We start from the raw sequence: 16,924 nt of genomic DNA on the forward strand, positions 1-16,924 counted from the left end.
CCACATGGCACTGACATGCCTAAATCACGCTGCCTTGAGTCTCCTAGCCTGGAAATAAGTAGAGGGGTCCAAAATGGACAAATATCTGACCAACAGAAGGATGGACTCACAGAGACAAATCCAGAAGAGAAAAATCAAAATCTACACAGTATCTATAATGGAAGAGGAAGCTAGTTTTTCTGGAAGAGGCCCAGAGAGGCTCTAAGTACCCAGTTAGTAAGTACAGAATCAAGATGACTAACTAAAGAACCATTCATCAAAAATCTGGGCTTCCCATTCAACCATGTTCAGAAGAGCTACCTGTAATATTTGCCTACAATAAATGGCCCAAGACTACTCAAAAGAACCATGTTCCTGCAAAAGGTCCCCACTATGGTTGTTGGGACAAACAATACAATCAGAAAAGGGAATGAGTCTCCTTTTCATCCTGTATAGTGAAGCCCATTTGCCATACATCCCTCAGGAAAGCTTGTTGATAGTCCCCTCCCTTCTCTTACACAATATCCACAGTCAATCTTCTCATTCAGAGGAGAAACATTTTGGTAAACAAATATAGAAAAATGCAAAGTAAATTCATTAAAAGCAACATTTCTACATTATGCAATTTATAGTTTCACACAAAAATATGACAGTTAGTAAAGAACCATCATACACCTGAAGGAAACCATCAGCATTAAAGTAAAAAAGTAGGAATAACAGTTACCCAACAGGAAATAAAGATTATGTCAGAAACAGAAAAGAACTTAAAAATTATAATCAGAAAGATTAAAAAGTTATTCTTTTAAAGAAGACTTACGAAAAAGTAAAAATCAAATAAGAAAAACCTTAGAAATAAAAATTTGACTTCTAAAATTAAAAAACATCTAAATATTGATGCAATAAAACATAATAAAACTACTCAGGAGATAAAATTAAAAGATGGGAAATAAGATAGAAAAGAAGGCCAAGTCCAGAAGGTCCAACCTCTAAGAGTGTGAAGAAAAGAACAGACAAGGAGGAAAATATAAGAATCATATTTTTCTTCAATTAAAATAAAATCTTAAGTCTTGATGTTGAAAGAACCCCACAAAGGCTGAGAATTCTGAATTTTTAAGAGGTTCAAATTAATAAACAACACTGAAATTTTAAAATATATAGAGAGAATCCTAAAAACTTCAAGCAAGCTACCTAGAAAGAAATAAGAATCTCACTTGCACTGGGATCACAAATACACTTGATAACACCACTGCTATACTTTAAATAAATCTGAGGGAAATTAGATGGACTTAAAATTTATGTTCAGCTAAAGTATCGATCAAACATAAGTACAAAAGAAAGACATTTTAGGCATATATGGAGTCAGAAAATGAACGACTTATGCGTCCCTCCTGAGAAAAAAAAAACTTCAAAAATATAATCCAACAAAAGAAAAAAGATGTGGGATTCTAGAAACTCTGTAACTAGCTCAGGAGTACAATAAAAAGAAATCCTAGATGACAGCTATGAGTAGGTTTAAAAACCAACTGGCCAAAATTCATACCATAAACCAAAGGGCCCAAAGAAGAATGTCTTCAGTCCACCACTTAAATGTTTGAACACTGACATTAATACCAGGAAGAAAAAATGTTGTCTAGGAAGACCAAGGCACAAATATAAAATGACTTGAATGTAGCAAAATTTGGGTAATTAATGGACAATAAAAAAAATTCTATTTGACATTGATACTTAGAATATTCTTTCTTTAATCATACTATTTCCCATATCAAGTCCAAACATATTACATGGTTCTCAAGGAAAGAAATATTTATGTAATTATAAAATTAGAAATGCAAATTACAGGTTTCCAATTTTAAAGGTCAATTTGAATTCCAAGGTATCTACTCATATGATCTATGGACATCAGAATTACCTGGAAAACTTAAAGACTCCTGGGTCTCCTCTTGCATTTTAATCAGTTCAATTCAGTCAGTCAGTCATGTCCGACTCTTTGCAACCCCAAGAACTGCAGCATGGCAGGCCTCCCTGTCCATCACCAACTTCTGGAGCTTACTCAAATTCATGTCCATCGAGTCAGTGATGCCATCCAACCATCTCATCCTCTGTCGTCCCCTTTTCCTGCCGCCTTCAATCTTTCCCAGCATCAGGGTCTTTTCCAATGAGTCAACTCTTCGCATCAGGTGGCCAAATTATTGGAGCTTCAGCTCCACATCAGTCCTTCCAATGAATATTCAGGACTGATTTCCTTTAGGATGGACTGGTTGGATCTCCTTGCAGTCCAAGGGACTCTCAAGAGTCTTCTCCAACACCACAGTTCAAAAGCATCAATTCTTCGGCGCTCAGTTTTCTTTAAAGTCCAACTCTCACATCCATACATGACCACTGGAAAAACCATAACCTTGACTAGGCAGACCTTTTTTGGCAAAGTAATATCTCTGCTTTTTAATATGCTGTCTAGGTTGGTCATAACTTTCCTTCCAAGGAGTAAGAGTCTTTTAATTTCACGGCTGCAATCACCATCTGCTGTGATTTTGGAGCCCAAAAAAATAAAGTGTGACACTGTTTCCACTGTTTCCCCATCTATTTCCCATGAAGTGATAGGACCAGATGCCATGATCTTAGTTTTCTGAATGTTGAGCTTTAAGCCAACTTTTTCACTCACCTCTTTCACTTTAATCAAGAGGCTCTTTAGTTCTTCTTTGCTTTCTGCCATTAAGGGTGGTGTCATCTGCATATCTGAGGTTATTGATATTTCTCCCAGCAATCTTGATTCCAGCTGGTGCTGCATCCAGCCCAGCATTTCACATGATGTACTCTCTATATAAGTTAAATAAGCAGGGTGACAATATACAGCCTTGACATACTCCTTTCCTGATTTGGAACCAATCTCCTGTTTCATGTCCAGTTCTAAGTGTTGCTTCTTGACCTGCATACAGATTTCTCAGGAGCCAGGTAAGGTGGTTTGGTATTCCCATCTCTTAAAGAACTTTCCACAGTTTGTTGTGATCTACATAGTCAAAGGCTTTGGTGTAGTCAATAAAGCAGAAGTATATGTTTTCCCGGAACGCTCTTGCTTTTTCAATGATCCAGCGGATGTTGGCCATTTGATCTCTGGTTCCTCTGCCTTTGCTAAAACCAGCTTGAACATCTGCATATTAATAAATTCTCAAAATATAAAGTTTTGAAGATCATGGCTGTAAAGCAATAACCTCCAAAATTTCCCATTACCTATGTTATGAGCAAAAGGCTCTGAGTACTCACCCCAAAACATATATGTATATTTATTTATAAATTCTTGATATACTTTTATGTGACCATATATTATATATATTATAAAATGCAAAAAATAAAAATCTTAAAGAATGAGAAAAATGGCCTAAAATTATTTTATTTTATTGTTTCTGTCTCAACCAAGAATAAAGGGGAAATTAAGAATAGCTTTAGAAAGTTGTAAAAATATATATACAAATAAAAGGAGAGAAGGATAATGAAAGAATCACAGAAATGACATAAGAAATCCCAAGAATATATCTTCTAAAGGTCTATTCTACTAAGAAACAGAGAAACTGAGAGGGATCACATTTAATTTCAAGAATGATTAAGGAACTAACAAGGGTACTTCAACAAAAGACTTAATTCTGATCATCAAAAGGGAAAATCTGATTGATGAAGTAGACATACAAGACCATGAAAAGATACTATTTTAAAAGTTCACAATAATCAAGAATGCTAAAGTTAGACATAGGCATGTATCACAGATTTTTCAAAGTCAAATTCCAGACAATGTTAGAATGATCCCAGGGCTAGAAACTCCAAAGGTGAATATAGTTCAAGTTATCATAAAATGATATTCAGATTATATAATCATAATTCCAATAAAGAAAAAGGAAAAGGCAACCATATGCTTAGCTTCTCATTTACAAAATGTAATGAAATCCATTTAATAGGAAAGCAAGTGTTTTAATTGCTATGTAAGTATCATGGGACTACTGTATACCAAATGTTTGATAAAGAGTACCCAGCATCACTCCACTGTTTCTAATGACCAAGGAGAGGCCCAATAATCCATAGTTAAATGACTGGGCATCCCCTACAGAGTAATACAGAGTGCTGAGTGAAATCTCTCAACCTATTCCAGAACACTTACTCTATTTTAGCAAGGTCATCTCAGGCTCTCAAGTACACACTCCAATTATCTTAGGGGAAAAAAACTGAGCCATGTGTATGAAAGATCATGTCTAGGAAGGTACCTAAAGGGGCAGTCTCTGAAGTCAAACAACAGGAACTTCTCCAATTTTTAAAGTTGAGCAGAAAAAGCTGAAAACACGCATGCACATACACACACACACACACACACACACACACACACACACACACACACAGTGTGTAGGTCATAGTTATATCTCTTACCTGCAAACTTCCCAAATATGTCAGAATATGAGCAGAAGATAAGGCTTAGCTGTACATAGCAAACTGACACACCTTTAATAAGACAAATAATTAAAATATCATGCTCAACTTTCCTTTGGAAATCAAATGAATCTCTTCAGGAGATTAACGCTGGGTGTTAATTTTAATAATGAAAAGAAACAAATTTGATAAACTAAATACCAACAGAAAAATAACTTAGTAACTCACCTTTCCACAACCAAACTGACTGCTTGTGTGACATCTGGATTTGTCACCTGGAGGCGTTTCCACAAAGACCACACAAATTCTTTATCAGCCTTAAAGAAATAAAAGACATTTTAAATGCATTGCTTTGTAGCTACAGCAAAGAAGGTAAGATACTGTCTTAAATTTAAAAACATAATTACTTGACCCCTAGTTCTTCAACTATAAAACATATTCTTGAAAAGTAGAATAGGAAAGCTTAATTTTAAAAATTTCTTACACCTGTAACCCACATTTAAAGGTGCAAACATTGAAATGCTGAATATCAAGGTATATTTGTTCTAAAATGAGATTGTCCTCTAGCTACTGATCTACCTTTCAGCTGCCCTTTTCAGCAAAATTCCTTAAAAGTGTTGCCTACAATCACTGTCTCTTCTTCCTCATCCCCATTCACTCTGTAACCTCCGCAGTCAGATTTCCCTCCCCACCATAATGCTAAAATCATTTTTCAAGGTCCTCGATATTGCCAAATGTTAATAGGCACCTCAAATTTAATCTATTCAAAATAAAGTTCTTGACTTCCTATTCTCTCACAAACCTGCCCTCTCTGCCTCTCAGAAAATAACCCCACCACCTACTCAATGTTCAAAGACTTAAGATCTGGAGTCAATCTTGGTTGCTCTCTTTCTTCATATTTCATATCCAAACCATTAGTAAATCCTATTAGACTTACCTACAAAATATATCCCAATTCTAAATACTTTCACCACCATCATCCTAGTGTAAGTCAACTCCACCTCTTGCCTAGTTCTCTACAATAGCCCCATGGGCTCCTGACAGCTCAAAATCTTCTAATAGATTTGTTACATTAGGAAAACAATCCAGATTCTACCAAAGCCACATGATCCCATATCATCTGGCCTATTTTACACCTCTCCAACCTCACCTACCACTCTTGTTCACAAGAACCTTCTTGCTCTGCTTATACCAGGCCCTTTGTACATACAACATCTATCAGATTTTCATGTACATTATTACTTCACTTCACTCAAGACACTGTTTAAATGTTACCTCTTCAAGAAAGTCTTCCCTACAGACACCAAAACCCACAAGTCTCTCCTAACTGCTTAGCCTGTTTAACGCTTTTCAAATCACATTGCATTTTATAATACTATATTTGCTGGTGGTTTATTTGTTTGGGATTACTTATATGGCATACATTTCTGTCTCCATCATCCATTTTCCCCTTTCTCTTAGTGACAGAAATCATTTTAGCTCTTTGCTGTTAACTAAAAGACTGGCCTCTCTTACCTATGGGCTCTGTGACTGAATTCTGCCAATGAAATATAAGTGTCATTGAAAATTTTAAATTGACTTAGGTCTTCCAATGTAGACACAGGAATGTAGGAAATCCAACTAGGTATTTAAAATCCTAAAAGATGATGCTGTTAAAAGTGCTGCACTTAAGGGCAGCAAATTTGGGAAACTAAACAGTGGCCACAGGACTGGAAACGGTGTTTTCATTCCAGTTCAAAAGAAAGCAACGCCAAAGAATGTTTCAAATACCATACAATTGTGTTCATTCCACATGCTAGTAAGGTTATGCCCAAAATCCTCCAAGCTAGGTTCAGCAGTATGTGTGAACGGACAAGTTTCAGATATACCAGCTAGGTTTCGAAAAGGTATAGGAACCAGAGATCAAATTGCCAACCTTCACTGGATGGTAGAGAAAGCAAGGGAATTCCAGAAAAACATCTACTTAACTGACTATGCTAAAGCCTTTGACTGTGTGGATCACAACCAACTGTGAAACATTCTTAAAGAGACAGGAATACCAGACCACCTGACCACCTCCTGAGAAATCTGTATGCAGGTCAAGAAGCAACTTTTAAAATCAGACACGGAAAAACTGAGTGGTTCAAAATTGAGAAAGAGTATGACAAGGCTGTATACTATCACCCTGTTTATTTAACTTCTATGCAGAGTACAACATGTGAAATACCAGGCTGGATGAATCACAAGCTGGAATCAAGACTGCTGGCAGAAATATCAACAACCTCAGATATGCAAATGATACCCTAATGGAAAAAAGCAAAAAGGAACTGAAAAGCCTCTTGATAAGGGTGAAAGAGAAGAGTGAAAAAGCTGGCTTAAAACTCAACATTCAAAAAACTAAGATCAAGGCATTCAGTCCCATCACTTCATGGCAAATAGATGGGGAAACTGTGGAAACAGTGGCTGACTTTATTTTTCTGGGCTCCAAAATCACTGCAGATGGTGACTGCAGTCATGAAAGTAAAAGACACTTACTCCTTTGAAGGAAAGTTATAACCAAACTGATAGCATATTAAAAAGCAGAGACATTACTTTGCCAACAAAGGTCCGTCTAGTCAAGGTTATGGTTTTTCCAGTGGTCATGTATGGATGTGAGAGTTGAACTATAAAGAAAGCTGAGTGCCGAAGAATTGATGCTTTTGAACTGTGGTGTTGGAGAAGACTCTTTGAGAGTCCCTTGGGCTGCAAGAAGATCCAACCAGTCCATCCTAAAGGAGATCAGTCCTGAGTGTTCACTGGAAGGACTGATTTTGGCCACCTGATGGGAAGAGTTGACTCATTTGAAAAGACCCCGATGTTAAGGAAGATTGAAGGCAGGAGAAGAAGGGGACAACAGAGGATGAGATGGTTAGATTGCATCACCAACTCAATGGACATGAGTTTGGGTAAACTTCGGGAGTTGGTGATGGACAGGGAGGCCTGGCGTCCTGTGGTTCATGGGGTTGCAAAGAGTTGGACACGACTGAGCGACTGAACTGAACTGAACTGAAGTTAAATGTGGGGGAAGAAAAACAACTTAAAGGATGCTGCAACTTATGACCAGAGACTAATTAATTAACAGAGGTTTTTTCCCCAAACTGCCTATTTGACCCATTACTCGGTCTTGAAATGAATTTAGTATATTAATTTAGCAGCACTTTCTTAAATAATAGATTTCAAAAGAAAATATCAGAGTTCATGACACACAGGTTAAAACGTTCTTTATGATAATATGTGAATGTGTATATTCCTATTATGGTGACACATAAAATGAATTTATTTTGGGTACAATTGTTGATAGTTGTGGAAAACAAAGGGTTAATACTATGTATTCTTGGATACTGTGATTTCTAGGTGAGTAAGTAAGTGGAAGGACTAATTTGAAAATTATGAAAGTGAATCTTTAATTACTTAAATGCCTTTTATAAAACAATTCAATTATTATGTCTTCCAAGTTTCCCAAAGAGCAGGAGTATGACTTGACTGAAACTTTATGGTATGGGCTACTGTCAACCTCATCTCACATTACTGAAATGCCTATGATCATCTAAAAGTGTCAATACTAAAAACCTCAAGAACCATTGTTTTAGGCCAACTATGGCCATCTCAATTCTTACATCTGCCTAGCCACATTTTTAAAGAATATAATAGTGAATGGACTGGGAGAGAGGGTCATTGGGCTATTCCAACAGACTGATTTCTCAATCAAAGCAGTCACAAAAGTAAATATATTAGTTCCTTATCCAGCTAAGGGCACAACTATGGAAAATATGGAGTAAAGGGTGGGGGAGAAAAGGTGTAGAAAATATAGGCAAAGCTATCTCAAATTAAGGCTTGTCAAAGTAACAGAGGCCTTCATCATGGATTCACATCTTTAAAGTTAAGAGCTTCTTGATGAAGGTGAAAGAGGAGATGGAAAAGCTGGCTTAAAACTCAACATTCAAAAAACTACGATTATGGCATTTGGTTCCATCACTTTATGGCAAATAGAGGGGGAAAAACTGGAAGCAGTGACAGATTTTCTTTTCTTGGGCTAAAAAATCACTGCAGACAGTGACTGCAACCATGAAATTAAAAGATGTTTGCTCCTTAGAAGGAAACCTATGACAAACCTAGACAGCATATTAAAAAGCAGAGACATTACTTTGCCGACAAAGGTACATACAGTCAACACTATGATCTTTCCAATCATCATGTACAGATGTGAGAGTTGGACCATAAAGAAGGCTGAGGACCGAAGAATTGATCCTTTCAAACTGTGGTGCTGGAGAAGACTCTTGAGAGTTCCCTGGACATCAAGGAGATCAAATCTATCGATCCTAAAGGAAATCAACTCTGAATATTCATTGGAAGGACTGATGCTGCAGCTGAAGCTCCAATACTTTGGCCACCTAATGTGAAGAGCTAATTCACTGGAAAAGACCCTGATGCTGGGAAAGACACAAAGCAAAAGAGAAGGGGGTGGGCAGAGGATGAGATGGTTAGATAGCATCGTCGACTCAATGGCCGTGAACCTGAGCAAAACCCAGGAGATAGTAACGGATATGGGAGCCTGGCTTGCTACAGTCCACAGAGTCGCAAAGAGTCAGACACAATTTAGTCACTTAACTACAAGATGAAGGGTATGTTTGCCTGGTGGCCCGATGGTAAAGAATTCGCCTGCCAAACAAGAGACATGGGTTAGAACCCTGGGTCAGGAAGATACCCTGGAAAAGGAAATGACAATTCATTTCCGTATTCTTGCCTGGTAAAACACGTGGAAAGAGGAGTCTGGTGAGGTACAGTCCATGAAGTCGCAAAAAAGTTAGATGTGATTTAGCAGCTAAACAAGTCAGTCTTTTATTTATCCCTATGCTCCTTAACCACTAAAGAATAGAAACAGAACATTGAAAATAGGACATTAAAAAGGAAGAAGTCACATAATAATCCCTTATTTTTTTAAACAAAGACATATTCAATTTTAGCGCTTGCCAGGTGGCCCAGTGGTAAAGAATCTGTCTGCAATGCAGGAGACACAAGAGACATGAGTTTGATCCCTGGGTTGGGAAGTTCCCCTGGATAAGGAAATGTCAACCCACTCTAGTATTCTTGCCTGGAGAATTCCATGGACAGAGGAGCCCGTGGGCTACAGTCCAAGAGGTCGCAAAAGAGTTGGATACAACTTAGTGATTAAACAACATTTCCGTTTGAACAAGACTGTTCTGGTTTTACATTCTTGACCCAGTCAGGAAAATCCTACAAAAGGGGCAACAGAATCAAATAGAACTAACTGTGAGAATGAAATTTATGAATTTTTATTAATCTAAATTTTTGATATTTTATAGTTACCTTGCTGTTTAGCAGTTCTTAATGGGTTCCATCTTGAAGACAGAGTGACTCAAAGATCTACTGTTGAGCTAATTCCCAACATTTAGTCACCCAATCCTGTCAAAGGTTCTGGTAAAATCATAAAAGAGATGGTGGTAAGGATACAAAACTTTCTGAACCTGAGTACTCAAGCCACCTTTGGTATTCACAAACTATACAAATAATTGGAAAGTAATGTTAAGGTAATTGATTTAGTAAATGCTTTTCACAGGCAACATGACATGAAATTAACATTTCTCACTAGAGAAATATGGAATTAACATAGTTGGTTAATAAATAATCTAGCATCCTCTACTATGTGTGAAAATTCCCAGACTGAGACTTCCTAAAAATTATTGGTCTGTTTTAAAAACTTCAGTTTTACTTAAGAACAAGGGCAAGTGTGGATCTGATGATTAAAAACAGGCTCCTTCATCGATGGGTTTTATTTTAATAAAAAGTGCTTCCACTCTCCTGTTCCACATTTCAACTCGGGGATTACACTCGTACTGCATCAAGTACCACTACAGTTACAACAGAGAACTTGAGCTTAGGGGGCGGTGGGGTGCGTCCGCCCGTTTTGGTGGGATCCAAGTGAAGGCAACCAAACCAACCAAACCAGGGACAGCCGAGGCTGTCCTGCCCGGCCAAGGTCCGGAGAAGGGCGGGAGCCGGAGGTCGCCTGGCTGGGCGCGGCCGCCTCCCTCAGCAGCGAGCAGCGGGCCCGGCTGGGTGTGGGAGCCGGGACGGAGCGCCGCCGGGCAGAGGTGGGTGGGTCCTAAGCCCGCGCAGCGACACAGACGAAGGCAGAGGGAGAGGGACGCGGCCCCAGCCCCGCTGTGGAGGGGAAAGGCCGGCGGCCACTTCGATACCTGACACAGGGCCAGCTCCTCCTTTACGCTGCTCAGCTCTTCCTCCAGCAGCTGCGTCCGGGTCACCATCGCCTCCTCTACCGAGATGCCCTCTAGCCGCATGGACCCCGTGGGCGCGCTGAGGAGGGGAGCCTGAGCCGGAGCTGTCCCCGCTGGCCCTCGCTGGCCCTCTGACCCTTCTTCGCCCCGCCAGGGTAAATCGCTTTTGTCCACGACGCCCCCCCGCGCTGCGCCCTCAAGGCCCGAGGTCTCGCTGCGCACGGCGTGTGCCACAGCTCCCCGACCAACACGTGGGGACCAGGGCCCCAACTGTCGCGCCGGGGGCGGAGGGAGCTGTGAGGGCGGCGACCGCGCCGCCATTGCCGCGGCTGCTAACGGGTCAAGTTCCCTCTAGGAAACTCCACCTCCCCTTCCCCATCCTGGCGAGCCCGAAGCCCCGCGCCGCGCATGCGCCAGCTTTTTCCCGCCTTGGCGCGCGGGGTCTCGCGCTCGCGGGTCCTGGCTGGCTTCCCACGGGCCGCGCGCCCGGCGCGAGCGTTGGCGGCGCACGCGTCCTGGGCCGGAGGAGTCAGTCCGGTCCGCCCTGCACCGCACCCTTGAGTGCCCTGGTCAATAGTCAACCCACCACGCCACGACTCCCCGTCAATCTAAAACCCTACCCGCCGCTACTTTGCGCCTAGCTTACACCCCACTTCTTAAAGCCTTTCTTGACAAGCCCCTAGCCCCAAATGATCCCTAACTGTGAATTCCTCCGCCTTCAAGACCCTTGCCAACTCGTTTGTCACGTTTCATTGACCGCCCTGGAGTGTTAGTTACAGGGCTAATCCCTCCAGCGCTGTTGTAAGCTCCTTGAGGATCAAGGAATAAGTTTTACACTTAAATGTTTTCTTCACACCCTTTAGCAAAACTGCTTTACGTACAGCTGACAACCAGCTGACTGATGTCTAGGAGATGTGGAAAGCCTTGTGCTGAGCTGGGACTATCGGGCAGGTTTCCCATTGGAATTATGATCCCTTGTGCACCTTTGTCTTCTGTTTTGCAAGAGTCATGATTTCCTTTTTTTTATGTCAACTTCTTTATGCAGTTGGCTGCGTATCAGAGTGAGTGTGACTCGCATTCTCCAGAGTTTGAATCCTCGGACCAGTTTGAAATTAGTAACTTGGAGCGTGGTTAAAGAAAAAACGGCCAGCTTTCTTTATTGTTCATTCTCTTTTTTCTTCTTTTTTTTCCCCTTCCTTCCTTCCTGCTTGCTTTCTTTATCAACTTTGAATAAGATATAACCTCCTCTTTTTCTGTCATTGAAACGCGTCCTACTTGTAATGAGTTCATAAGGAAATGTGCGTTGAGCTAGCAATCAGGTTCTACCAAAGGTTAGATCGCTGTCCTCTGCTGTAAAGATTCCAGAGCACCTGAAGAGCTGCGGTGGGGTGGGGAGAACTGTGGAAATAGGGAGGTGACTGCTTTAACTGATGACTTCTTCGTTTAATCAGAATTACCACTCCATGCCAGAATCTAGTCAGCACCTCAAAAGACACCCTCCCAATCAGAATTCTGCTGAGGCAGGATGATTGGACTTCCTTCCCACTGAAGGTGAGTACTTAACAAAATTTATAAAAGGATTGCATTAGAAAAAGTATATATAATCCTGTCTTAAAACCAGTTACTGGGACTTCCCTGATGGTCTAGTGATTAAGAATCTGCCTGCCAATGCAGAGGGCAGGTTGGATCCCCGGTCCAGTAAGATCCCTTCTGCTGTAGGGCAACTAAGCCCAGGAGCCACAACTGCTGAAGCCTGGGTGCCTAGAGCCTGATCTTTGCAACAAGAGAAGCCACTGCAATGAGAAGCCTGAGCAAGGCAACTGGAGAGTAGCCCCTGCTTGCAACAACTAGAGAAAAGCATTTGTAGCAGTGAAGACCCAGCACAGCCAAAACTAAATAAATCTTTCTTTTAAAAGAGGGGAATACAAAAGTTCTTTTTAAAATAGTAGTTACCATACTGAACATTTACTATATGCTGAGTCCAGTGATAACTACTTTTCATTTATATATGCTCATTCAGTTCTTGCAACATCAGAGTAAAATAGGTATTATCCTCATTTTACTAGTAAGGAAATTGAAATTTGAGAAATTACGCTACCTTGCCTGAAGTCCCACATTTGGTATTAGAAAAGCTAGAATATGGATCCACTTAACTCTAAAACCTGTGCCTCGGATCCCTACCTTCACTCCATACCTGGCACTTGAAATACAGCATTAGTATGATAACACATGAGACTTCACGGAGTTTAAGTCTATAGGAATCCCAGTCACATGATTCACATGTTTGGCATGAAATCAACGTCAATGCACATTTTCATGGCTATTTGGCAGTCATTCAGAAGGGCATTCTTTCATTGAATACAGAAAAATTATTTTGAAAAGCAGTGAAATCTCTTCCATTATAAACAATGGATAAGTATACATAGTCGACTCAAAATAAGGATAATATTTGAATCAATGACTAGACAGTTTTTAAATTTTCTACTATAGTATAGTTGATTTACAATGTTGTGTTAGTTTCAGGATATAGCAAAGTGAATCACTTGTGTGTGTCTGTGCTCAGTTATCCAGTCGTGTCCGACACCTTGTGAGTCCATGGACTGTAGCCCACCAGGCTCCTCTGTGAAGAGCTACCATGAAACTTCAATGCACAGGTTATTATTTGAATACCTATTTTCAGTTACTTTGTGTCTATACCTAAGCGTGAAATTGTTGAGTCATTTGGTAATTCTATATTTAACTTACTGAGAAACAATCTGCCACAGTGGCTATACCATTTACAATCCCACCAACAATGTATCAGAGATTGCAATTCTCTGCATCTTCAAAAACATTTTTCTTTTTTTTTAATGATTATACTGATTATAATGATTTACATTTCCCTAATGACTAACGACATTGATCATGTTTTCATGTGTTTGTTAGATATTTAACTTCTTTGGATAAATGTCAATTCAAACCATTTGTCCATTTATTAATTAGGTTGTCTTTTTGTTATTGAATTGTTAATAGTACTTTACCAGCAGACAGTTTTCAAGAATTGAAACTTGCACATTTTCAGAGCATACATAGGGAGTTCTTTCTTCTATTAGTTATTTGCTAAAATGACAGAAACTTGTGAAACACTGGATAGTAACACTTCTAACTCAGAAAGATAAGTTAAAGATCTGTAATAATACATGAATAAAAATGTCCAAAACAATCAAGTGTTTCTCCTATGCAATTTTCTGTTCAAATATTTAAAAGTGATGATGTCTGTTCTTTAGAAATACATATTAAAATCTGCTGAGGATGAAGAATATTAAACTATAGAAACACATAATTCTCTCTATATCACCACTGTATAAGTAAAATATTGGGCAAGCGAGGAAAACGTGCAAATTAATATGGTATTTGAATTGCACTTCTCACTTTAATTTTAAAAATTTGTATCTAATGTCTATTTAAAAAGAGAAAATGTATTAGCAATTTCTCAGCTTTTACAATTCTTGTTTTTCAGAAAGAATGCCAAATTTTAAGACATGTTTATGTCTTCTTTACTGATTTGGTATACTCTTTATTTAGTCAACAGATTTAAATTTAAAGCCACAATAAGGTATTGGTAATATATTAACCATCATAGATTTCTTTCATATCATTTTGAAATTTATCACAGTTTTCAGGGTCTTGTCATATCCTAGGGATCTAAATCAAGAATAACCTGCTATCACCCCTTCAGCATTAAAGGAGAACCCCACAAGCTAGGATGTGCCAATGTGACATTTGAATCAATAGCAGGCATATCATGTCAGGACCATGACATGATAAGACCAATTCCAATCCAGGAGTTAGAGTAAACCAAGACAATTGTATTGTTCTTATAATTAATGCTGACCCTTGTCCCCACAGGTTCCAGATTGGTTGCAGATTCAACCAACATTGGATCAAAAATGATCCAATCATTTTTTTCCATCAGGAAAAAAAGAAATTCAGGTACTTCGCTGGTGGTCCAATGGTTAAGAATCCACCTTGCAATGCACAGGACACTGGTCCAACCCCTGGTCCAGGAAAATTCCACAGGACCTAAGCCTGCATGCCACAACTGCTGAGCCCACACTCTACAGCCTGTGAGGCAACTATTACTGAGCCCTCGAGCAGCAATTACTGAGGCCTGCGTGCCTAGAGCCTGTGCACTGCAACCAAAGAAGCCACCACAATGAGAAGTCCCTACTCTCACAACTAGAGACAACCCAAGTGCACCATCAAAGACCAAGTGCAGCCCAAAATAAATTTTTTGTTTTTTAAAAAAATTCAAGAAATTTCCAAAGATCAAAACTTGAATTTGCCATACACCAGCAACTATTTACACAGCATCTACATTGTACTGGACATTACAAGTACTCTAGAGATGATTAAAAGTATATAGGAGTATGTATATAGATTACATGCAAGTACAACTTCATAGAATGCAAGGGACTTGAGTATCAGCAGATTTTGGTATCGAGGGGGATCCTGGAACCAATACCTCTAGGATACTGAGGGAAGACTATACTACAATTTTATCTGAGTGATACCTTGCACCTATTGATCAATCCTGAGATTGTTCTAAGTTAAGATCATAGGTATCCAAGGATGGCATCATCAGTTCCAGTTGTCTCATTTAATTTTCACACAATTCTAAAAGGATGAGCTTGCAGCATTAGAAAAACAGAATTTAATTTTCTGTTTTCATCTTAAATGATGATATAACAGTCCAAAACTGTTTAAATAACTCTTCTTTCCCTAATAATAGGCTTTTCGAAAATTATTTCCATTAAGTCCTCTCAGTGTGGGTGTTGTCCTAAAGAAAAAAAAAAAAAAAAAAATAGCCATGTCCTATTGCTTTGAGTAACTTTTATCAGCTTACTTACCTCACTAAATTTAGAAAACAACCCCAAATTCCCTGAGAAGCTCAGCTGATTTAATACACAAGGTTGCATAGTTTAGGCTCTTTAACACATGACTGGAATGAGACAACACTGTTTTTTTTTTTTCTAGCTTTCTCACCTATATTTCAGTTTCTCCTCCCTAACACACAGCATGACAGACCCATGGTCTTTGGTGTTTTCTGTATATTTTCTTTACTCTCAAGGCAATATTGCAAAAGTACTCCAACTCTCCCATCTATTTTGTTTTCTCTGGCTTCACCTCAAACATGAAGGTCTTCTTCTTCCATTGCCAGTGGTCTGGTTTAATATCTCTGTTTTGATGATGCTTATGTATTGCCTATAACAGTGTTCATACACTATCATAGCATATAGCCATACATGCATACTCTCACACACATAGAGTGGCATTTTGCCTTTTTGTGATACTGTGATTTATGATAAGAAATGCTAAGGAGATCCAACCAGTCCATCCTAAAGGAGAACAGTCCTGGGTGTTCACTGGAAGGACTGATGCTGAAGCTGAAACTCCAATACTTTGGCCACCTCATGTAAAGAGTTGACTCATTGGAAAAGACCCTGATGCTAGGAGGGATTGGGGGCAGGAGGAGAAGGGGACAACAGAGGATGAGATGGCTGGATGGCATCACCGACTCGATGGACATGAGCTTGGGTAAACTCTGGGAGTTGGTGATGGACAGGGAGGCCTGTGTGCTGCGATTCACGGGGTCACAAAGAGTTGGACACGACTGAGCGACTGAACTGAACTGATTTGGTCTTTGTCCCCATCCCCATTTCTGGCACCAAGCACCTAAAACCCCTGTAATTTCCTCAAAGATGAGAGCTTAAAGGTGTCTTTTTATGTTAAGGAGTTGACTTTTGGAAAGCACCTAAGGATGGGGACTGACTGCCGTGGGGAGCCAACCAATCTTGTGATTAGAGGGTTGAAATTTCCAGGTTCTGATTCTCTACCTGCTTGGCAAGGGGATCAGAGTCCCAGTAGGAAGTTGATGGAAACTCACATAGAGTCCTTTGGGAACAGTTAAAACACAAACTGATTACAAAGGTAAGTGGAGGATCCAGAGAAAGCACAAAGGATAGTGCAGTACCTCAAGGCTAATCAAAGGGTGGGAGATGTTATCACCCTAAACTCTAAAGAGTGAGGGGAATGAGCAGCTCTTGGTACAAGGAGACAAAGGGCTGTGTCCAGAGAGCTGGTCCAGAGAGCTGTGTCCAGAGACTCAAAGCAAAAAATTGGAAGCCAGGGGAACAAATACTCAAACCTCACTCTCTTCCCTCAGGCCCATCTCCTCCCATGCTCTGCACTGGCTGAGTCCAACCAGTTCTTAGAGGGCAGCC

At 39.8% G+C, this 16,924-nt stretch overlaps 1 protein-coding gene and 1 long non-coding RNA gene across 2 annotated transcripts in view; one reads left to right on the forward strand and one right to left on the reverse strand.

The window, feature by feature from the left end:
* Positions 1 to 11,012, reverse strand: part of CNTLN (centlein) — a 315,816-nt gene extending 304,804 nt beyond the window's left edge. The window contains exons 1-2 of the mRNA XM_061132229.1: positions 10,623 to 11,012; positions 4,615 to 4,703 (exon numbers count right to left, since the gene is read on the reverse strand). Coding sequence (XP_060988212.1) covers positions 4,615 to 4,703; positions 10,623 to 10,982 — 449 coding nt within the window. The 5' untranslated portion in view covers positions 10,983 to 11,012. The remainder of the gene's footprint in view (positions 1 to 4,614; positions 4,704 to 10,622) is intronic.
* Positions 11,013 to 12,131: 1,119 nt separating this feature from the next.
* Positions 12,132 to 14,726, forward strand: LOC133048533 (uncharacterized). The gene is made up of 3 exons (XR_009691059.1): positions 12,132 to 12,212; positions 13,225 to 13,315; positions 14,550 to 14,726. It is a non-coding gene; the product is annotated as an uncharacterized LOC133048533 (long non-coding RNA).
* Positions 14,727 to 16,924: the final 2,198 nt, after the last annotated feature.

Source organism: Dama dama, chromosome 29, assembly GCF_033118175.1.
Source record: "Dama dama isolate Ldn47 chromosome 29, ASM3311817v1, whole genome shotgun sequence".
Lineage (NCBI taxonomy): Eukaryota > Metazoa > Chordata > Mammalia > Artiodactyla > Cervidae > Dama > Dama dama.